The 14,591-nt window shown below is 35.5% G+C and overlaps 1 protein-coding gene across 1 annotated transcript in view; it reads right to left on the bottom strand.

Moving 5' to 3' along the window:
* Positions 1 to 14,591, bottom strand: part of LOC124158187 (gamma-aminobutyric acid type B receptor subunit 2-like) — a 172,229-nt gene that overhangs the window by 6,405 nt on the left and 151,233 nt on the right. Inside the window, exons 6-14 of the mRNA XM_046533375.1 lie at positions 13,446 to 13,655; positions 12,947 to 13,007; positions 12,393 to 12,633; positions 11,934 to 12,072; positions 11,432 to 11,548; positions 2,778 to 2,939; positions 1,667 to 1,963; positions 1,248 to 1,327; positions 346 to 517 (exon numbers count right to left, since the gene is read on the bottom strand). Of these exons, the coding sequence (XP_046389331.1) occupies positions 346 to 517; positions 1,248 to 1,327; positions 1,667 to 1,963; positions 2,778 to 2,939; positions 11,432 to 11,548; positions 11,934 to 12,072; positions 12,393 to 12,633; positions 12,947 to 13,007; positions 13,446 to 13,655 (1,479 nt within the window). The remainder of the gene's footprint in view (positions 1 to 345; positions 518 to 1,247; positions 1,328 to 1,666; positions 1,964 to 2,777; positions 2,940 to 11,431; positions 11,549 to 11,933; positions 12,073 to 12,392; positions 12,634 to 12,946; positions 13,008 to 13,445; positions 13,656 to 14,591) is intronic.

Below are 14,591 nucleotides of genomic sequence, written 5' to 3' on the forward strand. Positions count from 1 at the left end.
TTGAAAAAATGGAAGGAAATGCTTGCCTACAAGTATTCAGAAGGAATCCTCATATTTTACCTAAATTCTGATGAAAAATATCTTCCTTAGTATTTGGAAAATTAGGTAATCTGAATGGTAAAAGTTTTTCAGGAGGTTAAAATACAATCACAGTTAGCTCCCTCAAAGACCACAATTATAGGGCCATTATTAGGCAATGATATGGGCTTGTGTATCTCTCTCATCATTGTCTCACAAAAAATCTCCTCAACCATCTCAGCTTGTAGCATACAAAATCACTACAAAATTATCTATGATTCGCTTAATTATATAGGCAATGTAATTATAAAAAAACTTGATGCTTACCTTTTTGGGAGAATCACCAGCAGAATTTGTGGATGTTGATGGCACTGGTGATTCACTCAACTGCCTCTCTAATCTGCTAATATCAAGGTCTAAAGCAGCTAATTCTCTTCTATAAACACGATTTTGTACTTCCACCCTATAATACATCTCACGCTTCTCATCAATAACAAACCTGAAAATTAATGAGAGCAATTTTTTTAAGAGGTAAGTTTTCTCACAGAAAAAAGTTAAATGTACAATAATGGGAAAAATTAATTCAAAGCTCATTGGCATCTGAATGCAGCCAACTCAGGGACTGCTATCAACCATTACCAAGATTTGATCCATAAAACCTTGTAGCATGATACCTTATGAACTACACCACCAATTGTGCTTTTAAGCAGTTTCAATGCCTAATGTGTTGACTTCATTTACAGAGATCTTGATGAGAGAAAACTTTATTCTAGGTGGGATGTGGGAAAAAGCAAGATTCAGAAAATTTGAGGAAGAATTCTTAGTCAGGTCTTTTACACATTGTCATACAGAAACATATGATTAAAATTTCCCCTATACAAGTGGTTTGTAGCTTAAAAATTCTCTGCAGCATGAGAGCATCATGTGGATAAAATTTTGGATGGTGGATGCCTGCAACTAGTTCCTGAACTAGTTGCAGGCATCCATCTAGAACCTGCAGATTGCCAATAAGCTTTGTGTTAATTTTTTCCACCATTGTACTTCATTTGAATTCATTTTCCAAGAATGAAACATGAAATAAACTGATCACTAGTACCAGAATTTAGATTATAAAACATTAAAAAATTCTAGTTCATTTATTAAATTAAAAATATCTGTTAATCATAAATGGATACGTATTTTCACTTTGATGCCCATGAAGAGCAAGCCCTTCTAAAAACGAGACTTACCTCCTTGTGTTGCATTCAATTTTAAGCCCCATGCTTTCAACTATTGGGTCACCATCAGGATGAATCCATATGGTATGAATCTATGAGAAAAAATGGGAACTATATCAGTTAGGTCTTTAGAGCAGTGGTGGTAGAATTTTAAATAAAAATTTAGGAATCAAGAATTTCTTAAGTTAACAAGGCACTAAAAATGTGATATAAGTGATTCAATCATGTATGAAATATGTCAATTAAAATAATTTTCAAGAGCTCAATCAAGCCCCAGCACAAGCAAAGTGTTAAGATTGCAACAAAATTCAGGAAAAAAAATATTTTAGGCACACGGAAGCAATAATTTGAAGACATCCATTTTATAAGGCTTCAAAGAAATTAACATATGAGATATAATCCTCATAAGAGTAAAAATTATATCCAATTACCTTTGGCACAAATAACAGGCAAAGAGTTGTGGTGGTTGAGGCAAATATTAATGCTGTAATGGTTACAAAGGCTAGGGTTGCCCTGTCCGAAATAAGGTTCGCCAGCACCACAACAATGACACTTGTAATCACCACACTGTACACACTAGCACCAATATACTGTGAATCATTGAGAGCAGGTATCTGGACCCTTCTCGTTTCCCATGCCATGTATAACCCAGCAACCAATAAAAGTCCTTTGTACACATATAAAGCACCCAGCCAACCATGAGTGTGCTGTGAGCGGCAAACTTCCACCTGAAAAAAATGCGATGCTATAGGAAAATTTTTCTTTATCTTTAATGCAAAACAGCATTATAGATTATATGCTATATGCATTTATACCTTATTTGGGACCAATTTATGCATGGTATTGGAAATTTTAGAGGATAACTACAAGATTATCAAAGATCGGTGAAAACTTCAACCCTAATATCATTATTAACAAAACTATACATTTCCAATGTTGAGTAATTTCATGAAATATTAAGAAAAACCTAAGAATATTTAATGATTAGGTTTGGTCAAATTTCTGACAGTGTGTAGTATCAGCTACAGAAGATTTTTAACTCAAAAGGTGATCAGTGATGAGAACAATCAAGGGTTTAGAGGTAATATATGGTGTATGAAAATCATGGACATGCTTACCTGTGCAGAAAAGTTTCTCGGGTTTTCCACCGGTTGATGTCGTCCGTGTCTCCTGACGTTTCGATCCGCGACTTGCTGATCATCCTCAGGGGATCTTCCGAATGCCGTTCTTGTTGAAGTTGTTGCAGGGACACTGGTTTCCAAATCAGCAATGCTTGGAGACCAATAATGAAGTCTATTATATACAACAAAAATGGGAGGAAAACCTCAACAAGCGTGAACCAATCAGGTTACACCTGAAGTCGGATGGAGTGTATATACACTGGAAAATTTTTGAAGAACGGCATTCGGAAGATCCCCTGAGGATGATCAGGAAGTCGCGGATCGAAACATCGGGAGACATGGACGACATCAACCGGTGGAAAACCCGATAAACTTTACTGCAACTGATACGCCGGGAAAACCTAAGATCATACATGCTTACCTGTGGTTGATATACTACACTTCGGTCTGTCGTGGAGATTTCAAGGGAGAGATTTTTTAGATGCCTCTGCATTGGATCCACTGAGACCCACAAAGTGACCATCAAGCCATCCATTAATAGTAGTACACAAATCAAAGACATGAGCTGAGTATCTTGGAGCATCTGAAAATAAACAGAATACCAGCTTATGTCATAGGCCCAAAGCCAATGATGGAGATGTCAAGATTTCATTTAAATCTTGAAAAATTACAGGAACAAAAAATATTACAATGCTGAAATTTTGGGTGCACAAAACTATCAAAAAATTTAAATCAATAAAAAAACCAATTCAGTATGAAATGAATGGATCAAGGAACAAGATTGAACCATAGCAGATAGGGAAATGTTTACAGTCACCACCAGTAGTAAACACTATATTCTAGGAAGCCTATTATAATCAGAATCTAAGCTTCAATTTTCATACTACTTCCTTCTGTGTATATTGAATAATTATCCTAAGTTTACCTCCTACATAAAAAAAACTGTTGAAACTTCATCTCTAGACACTCCTAATTATTAATTTACATATATTTATGATTCCCTGTGAAAGCAGAGAAATGATAATTGGTTGAAGCTTTTTCTTACAACTTCTCAATCAAGAAAAAGAGCAAATCGATATATTTATATCCATCATTACCTTATTACATGGTCCACACTTTCAATCAGTTACTGCTAATATAAAAAAGGTATGCGAAGGAAATGATCCATACAGTCTTGCTACAAAAGAAGGAATGAATTATGCACATGATTCCTAGAGGAGGGAGTTTAGACAAAATTGAAAGCAACAAGGAAACTATATTCAACATTAAAAATCCGTGGACTTTTCCTCAATCATTAACATGGAAAATAAATCTATCAAATAAATGGAAAATGATAGTCTACTTTAAAGTAAGACCGGAAAGAAGTTTTCCCCATGCAGAAGAGTAATCATTACGAAATAGGTCATGCAAGTAACTATACTTCAAATATTGCATCCCAAATTATAATCAGTTGATAAAAGTATGCAAATACAAACAACATAATGAAGACATGAGCAGCACCATTAGAAATATTCATAGCAGAAAACTGTATATAACACTTTAAATTTCACGACAAAATCATGGCTAACTGTCAAAAGAAGGATTCCTTAATTTTCATCTTTTCTTGAGAAAATTGTTGCATACGGAAATTTTTTATATCAAAATAGATTTCATTCATGTAACTCTTTCCTTAATAGCTCAGTAATTTATGACAGAATTTTTTCTGCAAGTTTTTAAGCTTTTGATGAAAAAAGAACAACTACCATCTATACTTTTGGGCTGAGGGATCATATTTTGCATTTAAGTATATCATTTATAATCAAAATCAGCAATAATAAAAAAACCTCAATATACCAATCATAATGCCATTTTCCATCGATTAGATGACCTTCAGGGTGCTCTTTAACTCTGGAATTAAGGCTCTGAACTCCGTAAGAGTGGCGGGTGAATTCAGGTTCCTTCCGGCAGGCAACCCGCAACACTAGATCGCCTATTTCTCGATTTATGCGAGAAATAACTCCATAAATACAACATTTTTCGTCAGTAATGAATTATTTCCGACATAAATGTTCGCGCTCAGTAACGCGTTAATTTTATCCGATTTTCGGATAATTATATTTCAAATCAAGCTTTGTCACGAGCAAGTGATTTATTGGGTTACGTCGACACTTTTTGCCATGCCTTTTAACGATATCGACTAGAAAACACCTTAATTCCTTCATTCAACGCAGGAAGAGAAGTATTAAATCATTATATTTTTATGACAAAAAACTTTTGGTAGACGTCATTTTTAAGTGGCCCCAAGGTTTCTTGACCATTAGTGATATATTTTAAATTATTTTAACCGACGAGATTTTAATTCTTTTTTGTTTTCCGGAGAAGGTGGGGTTAAGTGTACGATGTATGTGTAAATGTATGTCTAATGGATCAAAATTTATTTTATCTCATATTATTTTACGAAAATTTCACATCCATTCACGCAGCATGTTAGAAATAACCACGTTTATCGAACACCGCTGACGAAAGACGCCTGCGAAGAACAACAAAGCTGCGAGGAACAACAAATTTCCGATGGACTCGATACTTTAAAGTATCAAGTCCATCGGAAGGAGTGATCAGCCGCAGTTTCCTCACCTTGAAATGACGTTGAAACCCTTCAAGGACAGTAAATAAGTTTAGCGTGAAAAAGTATGACGTTATTTAAAACGCTGCGTACGGATCATGCGAATCATCGTTTTTCCTGAGCCATGTATTAACCCCTTACGTGCGAGAACGTTTTTATGCGTTTTGAAAGCTGACAGCGGCATTTACCCAAACTTTTTATTGCTACCTGGATATCTTGCACTTGGGCACTTTCCCTCACCGTAAGAATCGCTAAAGTGCTTAACTCTACCAGAGCAGCCCTTTGTGGCAGGGGGTGCCTCCTGCACAAGGGGTCTCTTCTGCACTGGCTGACAGCTAAAATCGTAAACTCCCACAGCCCAATGACGGATGGCGAGAATTCTCGTTTTAGATGTGGTATCCTTTGATTTTGCCACTTAAATTCAATTATTCATGTTTTCTTCATGTGTAAAGGGCAGCTATCACTAATTATATAATTTTTCATACGTTGTAAACTTTTCGAATGTCTGCATATATTTTTTGTTTAAATAAGGCCATGTTTCGAAGTCGCTACTTTCACACATTCGTATCACTCCAAAATGGATTACTGACAACATACCTGATTAAGTACAAAAAATTCCTTAAAATATTAAAAGATACAAACAATGGCACTTAAAATAGATGAGTGTGTATTTAAGTGTGCAGGTTTAAATACATGCCGGAACAGCGAGGAACGAGGGATAATAATAATGCCGTACGAAACGTGTTAATGAGTATGACGGTCAATTTACGAAATTTGGATCACTCATGACGGCTTAGAATAGTAAAAACAAAACGTCGTCACCGTTGTTATTCGAACACGGCCCGTCGCGATTTGAAACGAAAACTTTAACTACTACGTACACAGGATTCCCCACCTCGATTAAAGCCAACGAAAGAAACACATGTCCTGAATAAAAAAATATTAAAATCCTTAAAACTAAATAATAACGGGGGGTGGGAAACATTTGCAAGATTTTCAGTTCTCCTATTTTAACTTCTCATCAATCCTTGAGTAAACCAAATCTTTTCCCGAATATTTCACATTCGATAATATACTACCGGACAATAAAAATTTAAAGTACTATATATTTCTAACATGTATTTCGTCACTGCTGTAAAAATGTGGTGAATGAGTACTTCAGTCAACAATTTGATGGTGGTTTTCTTCTCTGTAACGAAAAGTACCTACTTCCAGTTTAGTCAAACCAGCGACGCTTTTGAATTATTATCACCAGCGTATTTAGAAGCAACATGAATACCAAGGAGAGTGAAAGGGCAAGAGGAAATTCAGGGGTTGAACTCAAGAATTCTCAAATCGTGATAATGAAGACGAAAATCTCTCAACATAGTGCGAGATTTTTTTCCAGGGTATATGGATCCTTCGTAATATGTATTCTTCCTGCATAATTAATTCAAATACTGCACTACGTCATATTCTGAGGATCAGAGTGTTTGACGGTCACAATCATCGCTCTCCGTTCTTGCTATTTCAAGCATCTCGACATTTGTGCGGCAACCATCGTTTCCCCTTCTCGAGTTTAGCCTGTAACGCCACTAGATATTTGGACTGAACAGATGAAATACCGCAGGATAAGATACAATGAAAGCTACCCAGGACCACAGTTTAACGCACTACTTCAATTACTAATCTTCCTAGCTTACCATTGGGATTGGGGAGTGAACACATTTTCAGAAAGTGCACTAAAAAGTTATTTCCGTCATTATGAGATTGCTCACTACTTACTTTCTCCAATATAATATTTCTTTGAGCGCAAAAATTAATAAAAATACAAGATGATTTTAAGCGAGCGCGAAAACGGCAAAAACAGGGAATTTTGGGAAGTGACGTCACAAGTCATACTGCAACAGCAGTTGCTTTGGCGAGGTCCATTCTGCTTGTTTTGCGTTTCATTCTGTTTTTTTTTTGTACTGTGCTCAATGCTTTTTAATTCTACTGTGGCTCAAAACAAGTGGTGTTTTGCCCGATATGCCGAAAAAACTGGGAATCTTTAAACACCTCTATATTTGCAAATTAAGTCGATGTGAATATATGAGAATAAAACAATAGTAGACTTATAAAAGCCCGCACAGTTCTCCGAAATATAATAGGTAACTGCCATAAAAAGGGTTTATTATTTTCATGATGAAGAGCGGAAGAAAATTCTGAGGAGTAAATAAAACGATACTCACAGAAGAAGATGTAAAATTCTGCTTTAACTCCGGTGTGTGAACCTCGAAGTGATTGCCCAATTATGTTTCCAAGTTTCGTTGCTCCATAATGATATTTCCATAGCTTCTCCACGTAATTTTTCAAAAAGTTCCTTTAGACTCACTATGCTTCCAATATTTTGTTATTTTGATTCCATATGAAATACTTCAAAAGAAAAGGTAAAAACGATGCCCCTACGGGGGGAAAAGCGGAATGTAAACTATCCGTCTTTCTGAGAGATGCATTTTTCATTTCAGAAATGAAAAAAGACGTTCTTATAAGAAGGAAGCTGAAAAAAAACCTCAATTTTTAGTACGGATGTCGGTTAATTTCCCACAGAGCGAAATTTTAAGGGTATTTACTGTGACATTTTTAAGGGTAACCTTCAAGGCAACTCCATTTTTATACCTTGATACTGTTTTCCTGAAACTAGTTCAATTTTTCATCCTTTCGATCCGTATGGTGCAAATACGATATTACCTTACGCTGCACCTGCACCTAATTCTACGGCGGTTTTTAAAAATGAGAGCACGATATTTGAAAAAAGACACACCACTGAAAAATGAGGGGTACAACATCCCTTAAAAGATTAAAAAATTAGTGAGCGCCTCGAATTCTTCATTGCTACGGTTGGTGCTCCTGATATTACTTCACACGGCACAAGAGTGTGGGTGCATTCATTCTTGGCAGCATTAAGTTTTTGAAATGGAATTATTCCAGCGTTGGTAGGGTTTATGCATCGGTAAAAGGAACTGCAGTGAGCGGGTGAATGAGCAAGACGCCTGAAAGGAAAAGCTGGCGCCTCCGAGAATAATTTTACTCCAAAAGGAATAGAGAAAGGTGGATGAAAAGGAGAAAACACCGTGTTTTAAAAGGTGATAATTTTTTCCTAAAAAATTAGTAATTCTCCGGAAAATAAAATTCCGCCACGTGTGGAGCGTAACGATTTGATGATAATGACGAGCGACCCTTTCAGACTTATATATATATAAATATATGAGTGAATGATGGTTTTAGTATCTTTTTGACGCACGTTGGTATAATCACCCAAGAACCAGGCAGAAGTACTGGATTCCTTGTTTCTGATGCCCACTGGCGTCCATTACTGCCACATCCACATCGTAAATTATACCAATTTCCATAATTTTTTGTTGATAAGGCACATTTTACGACAACTGCAGCTGTTTCACTTCTATATATAACGGAATAGAGAATTTTAAGTCCCATAGTAGATTAATAATGAGGTACAGTCCTTATATGCGGATTTAACAATGAGCGAACTGAAAATAAAAGGACAAACAAAATGTAACTCCAAGGATAGCACGGAGGCGATTAAGTTCAATAAGGCCTTAGTTTTCTTTACGAACAAACAACTCTGTTTCGCTGCGTAACTACCACTGTTCACCACAAAGACACACCTTATAGATTTATTTCTGAACGCACAGAAACTAGCTTTGTAAGTTTCAAACTATGATAAACAAAACTTTTGCGAAATTTAAGCGTAAAAATTGTGTTCCTCAAAATTAATTTAATGATTACAAATGTAAGTCGTCCGTAATTAACAAACTGTGATGATTTGCGTTGAGTGGTCTTATTTGACAGCCATTTTCATGAGATTCAACAAAGATTTAATGATTTTAACACCGCAAAAAAAAGGGTGACAACTTAAATGAATATAATTCATAGTGTCCGGCGATATATAGTGGAAATGTTTTATATTCATGAGGATAAAATAAAATGGTTAACTTCCACACACTTTTTTATTAACAAACTACCGACCCGGTTTCGACACGTAGTGTCATTATCAAGGTACCCATTTTGGCTTCCCAAGGTCTATATATACCTTCTTCTCTTCTCTTGCTGGACGGTATATATAGACCTTGGGAAGCCAAAATGGGTACCTTGATAATGACACTACGTGTCGAAACCGGGTCGGTAGTTTGTTAATAAAAAGTGTGTGGAAGTTAACCATTTTAAATGAATAATTGGAAGAATAAAACTCTTAAAAGTAAGACAAAGGACAAGAAAAACACTTTAAGCAATGAAATTCCATCAGAAACACGCATCCTCATGCAAGAATAAAACAGAAAAAGTCCATCACTAAGTGTATGCTCTAGCATTAGAGACTATGACAAACAAGAAGATAATTTAACCACTTCAAATTGTATTCGCGTCTTCAAATATGAATGGAGCGTCTGGGAGATTTTATGGAGCGTTTTCCTCCTACTCGTGAACCCAGAAAATTTAATCACCCAGCGTTTTCGCGATAGTCCAAAAAAAAACATCGAATTACTCGCAGCGTTTTGGATACTCAAGGGCACCTCTTTGATGGCACTGACCTGGTTATCTTGAGTTTTGGAGGGCCCTCTATCTGGATTGTTTAAGAAGAGGCGCCAGCACTTATAAGTGAGTGCTTAATAACTCGAAAGTGGAGCCTGGAGGAAGTAAAAAAAAGTCTCATTTGAGAGAGATTGGCGCAAATAACGTTCAAAACTCGCGGCGTTTGCCGCAAGATGCATCGCTTCGAGTTTTTGACCTTGTTAAAATTTCTCATTACGCCACAAATTGGAGGGAGTCGAGGAAACTGAAATTCTTCCTCGAACCGAACGGATTCGGCTTTTCCACGTCTGCAAAAATAATTATTCGGATCCAATTAAAACCAGGAGAGGGATGCGCACCATGTTAGTTCTCCTAGTTTCATTCAAAGCCAGGGTACTTCACAGCTATTTCTCCATAGTATTTGATGAAAATATACACAAATTTCCCGGAGCACTGACGTTAGCTATGGAATATTTGATAAACACTGGCTGTTCCAATTGACATCATGAATGACGGCTATTTAATTAAAGAGCAAAACCAAAAAATGTGAAATCGAGATCAAACCGACATATATTTAAAGGATGTAATTTTTGATGTCTCTGCCATTCACTTTTTTACTTCACAAATTTTGTTGATTTTCACACTAGTTTTATTAAAAAGGACTGCTACCTACCTAAGGATTGCTATTGCCCCTAAGGAATTCACATCACACTCCGGTAATGAATCACCAAATCGAATTGGTGAAGATTTTACCGAGAAATATTGGAAGACACATAAGTAGAATTAGGATGGATCTTTGAAAATAAATATAAATCTGGCATGCCTAATTTGCATTCATCAGCATTTAACTATAAATAAAAATACCAAGTTTATTTTAGATTTATCCTTGGTCATCCTGAACCGCATGATAAAAATCTTAATTATCAGCGTCTACAGCGGTTGTGATTACGATATGCGATATACTACTTAACATAGGCGGATTAAGGGGGGAGGGCACGGGGGTACGTGCCCCCCCGCATTTTAATACGGTTATCATTACGTTCGTTTTGTTTTGTGTATTACGGAACCTCAATCATTTAATTTCGTATTAACAACTTTAATATTAAAATAAAGAGAATGTTTCGTAATCTCAAGTATTGGAAGATCGTTTGCCTGTCAGACCCTTGTGCCACCCCAGAAAAAAATCCTGGATCCGTGCCTGCTACTTTAGCTATACACCAGAGTCGAGACACCAAATGAACTGCAGTAAAAGATATTTATTTTATCACACCAGAGCTTCCTATCTCAGGCATATCCGGGGCTTAGTTATTTTCCCTAATTTTGAATCCAGAGGTTTCTGTTTTTCATAAAGGTTAAAACTGAAAGGGAGGATAAGGACTGCTAAGCCATTAAATTAATTCCATCTAATATTAGTTTACTTTTACCAAATTTTAAGAAAAATTTTATCTCGATATTTTAGAAGTAATCACGAAATAATTGTACAAAGGAAAAAACACCATTCCTTTTCCGACATCCTCATAACTAGAAAATAAAAAAATTGACAATTTTTAGCATGCAGTAAAATTCAACTTGGTAATTTTCATGCAAAAATCTCTTTTGATGAAATTTGGACTTATCAGACGTATACATGGATAAAGACTACACATCTTATGACGTCTCAAAAAAAGGGATAGATCCTAAATTCCATATACTTATGTATTCCAACTACATATATTCTGTCATACTTGGGATACAATTAATTTCTAGCCAGTAGCTTGGTACATCATGTGATGCATAGTCTTCTACATAATTTAATATAGAAGAATTCAATCTACATAATAATTGAACTTATACCTAATATCAGTCATCCCAAAACCTGATCATTTATCTACTTTAAAAATTCCATGCAAACATTAGCAAAACATAATAACTCACATTCATCTCACCTTATTCTTGACCACACCACTTCGGCTTCTAGTAAATATTCTGTGCACTCTATAGGTTTTGGTGAACATTGAGCCAAAGGCAAGGGAAAATCCAGCTGAAAGAAGGTACGCCCGCGCCTAAAATGTCAGAATTAAAAATGCAGGGAAATAAATTTTTAAGCTTAAAATAATACTCTATGACAAGAATAAGAACAACCATAAAATTTCATAAACATATCGGTATAAGACTTCTAGCGTCAAACAGGAATTCATTTTATTATGGTTTTAAGCGACTTCATAAAACATGTCATTCTAAAGTACCACACAAATGTATACGGAAAAAGGTTTCGGCAGCTCACTTCAAAATAGATCACATTGATATATTAAATCTCATTTTCATCATTTGTACACTATTTTTCGTATTTATTTATAATAATATTTCCTAATTTTCACTGATAATGTGTGAATGTTCAAAGAAATATTTAGATTTTGACATCGAAATTTGATTTCAAAGACAAATTACCGTGCAAATCCCTGAAAAGTGAAAATTTCCCTCCGGAAGAGTAGCATGATCCAGTCCAAGAAGGATAACTGCCATGTATACCAGTATGCAACCAATTACAGCCATGTTGTTTAGCTTAGGAGAGGAAAGTTTGATGTACCTATAAAAATCATAAACGGCTTTTAATATAAGTATATAACGGTATAAACAAGCCACAAGAAACGAAAAAATTCAAGCTACTCCCAAAAACAATTTACACTAAATAGCTTGATGGGAGTCTCGTAAGTACATCTCATGCATTGAAAAATAATAGGAAAAACTTTGGAAACATTTTGTACAACCACCTAGAATATCGCAAAAAAACTGATTTTCACGAAATTCATAGCCTAAACTATCTATTTTTCTAAAATTACGATGAAAAGCATAATGTTACAAAATACTTTAGAAAACAGGTGTTGTGATAATAAAATTAATACTCACTTGAGCTTACGGAAGTATAAATTAAATCCAAGGAAAGCACACGCTAGACAGATTCCGAGTATGGCAAGGCAGGAAATGCTCATGAAAGCCACTGGATCAATTGTCACAACCCTCACTTTAAAGATCCTCTTAGCAATAGGCACTTGACCACCTTGCCAAATAGGTGGTACACACTGCGGGCATTCGAAGTCAAGATGCTTTGCTTCTGGATAATACAATGCAACCTTCTTGATTTGACCCCCTTAAAAACAAAATAATTTCATATCAATACAGCATTGAGAAACGCTAATATGAGACAAAATTGTTTCCTTGAAACATCTTGGGATACAAAAATGCCAATAGAGGGCTTAGTATGTTCCTTCAATGCAAGTAAATCAGTTTGTATGTAGAAATGATCATTCTAACCGTTGAAGGCAACTTTAGGACACAATTTATTTCTTACGAAACCTTATTTCTATAAAAGATTGACCCGGAAACTCTGATAAAACACAAATCGTTACCAAATAAAATTTAACATCTATAGAACAAGTTACAAGAAAGTTTCTTTCATTCACCTTGAATTTGGTAGAACGCAGATATTCCAACCCGATCAGCGCCGCTGAAAGAAACTGGACCCTGAAATTGAATCATTTATCATACATGAATTTAAGGAAAGCACGGCAAATAAAAAATATCTGATAAGCAAAGACACATTAAAACGATTCTTAAAATAATTTAAAAAAAAAGAAAAATTTTCAAAATGTATAAAAATGTGATGATGGAATCTAGACTGCGACAATAAATGCAAGAAACAGTTTGATAAGCTATTACAGCGAAAGATAATTTCTGGATCTAAATGCTCCATTTTATTCTCCATTAGACTCTATTTACACTCAACCGTAGTCACAGAGACTGAAAGAAGAAAGACTGTTCATAATAGGGATACTATTAATAGTATTTATTTTCATACGCTAAATTGTGCCCATCACATCAAAAGTCAAGGGAAATCCTATTTCAAAGTCAGCATAAGGTTTCATTCCATAAAGAAATGGCCTTGCCACTTGGCTTACTCACGGATACTCCAAGGAATTGAACTTTGGCCAACTCATTCAGGAAGTCTTCTGTGAGATCTTTTTGGTGGTAGTCGAAGTCTGCAGCTCGTGACAAAAGATTACCATGTCGGAGGGCCAGAGCAATTGCCCATACTGCATCATAAGCCTGTGGAGCATACTTTGTTACAGGCAAGGACTGTGCCGCTAATTCTTCAGTGAACATGGAGTTGGTCTGAAAGAGAATGGGCTCTGAGAAAAATTTCTGTGCGCTACTGTTTGAGGTAAACATTTACACACTCCATCACTGAGTTATAGTATATATAAAATTTATTTTGGTACTTGAAAGCAAAAATACAAAGACAACACTGAATATCACTAAAATTTCCTCAAACAAGTCTAGTGAAGTAAATAACGAATTAGTATGTATCGTTGGCCTCCTTAGTACACCGTCTGTATCATTGACGACCCCCTGGACATACTAATAACATTAGATTTACCATTACAGCAAATGAGTTAATATATCTTATACATGAAACTTAATCTGCATGTACAAACACACTCTGCGCGAGCCTAATGGTAATAATTAACTTTAATTTTAGGAATTAAATATGTTCAATTTGCATTACATGCATCAAATCTGCAGGTAATTTTTGGAATAGATTATCCAAATGATTATCTTTGCGAAATTTTAAAATTATATTTCATAATTATTTTTTTATTTATGTGTAAGTCAGAAGACTCAAATTTGTGTTTGAAAAAATTAGGTTATGATGTGGGTTGACCTTTGTTTCGTCTTTCTTGCTTTTGAGAGTGTCCATTGACTATTTGTGAGGGTGTATTGGCTTTTTGATCCTTAATAGCATCGCTTAAAAGTAAGTGGTTTCAATAACAACGCAAAATTTAGCAAGAGGGTCATCTTAAGGCTGGAAGGCGATACTTGGTGGAACTTGGTGACAGTGATAGACTTAGACCTTGCTAATGACATAGTGTACTGTCGAAACCTGCGTCGGTAATCAAACTCTTGTGAAACATACAAAAGTGTATCTTCATTATGTTTCCTTAGCAAGAAGGAACTAATTAATAAAGATAGTGGGGAAACATATCGTGAAAAAATATTTAATTAGTGACGAACTCACCCTGACGTCTATTCACATATTTAAAATCCACT

Source organism: Ischnura elegans, chromosome 4, assembly GCF_921293095.1.
Source record: "Ischnura elegans chromosome 4, ioIscEleg1.1, whole genome shotgun sequence".
Classification (NCBI taxonomy): Eukaryota; Metazoa; Arthropoda; class Insecta; order Odonata; family Coenagrionidae; genus Ischnura; species Ischnura elegans.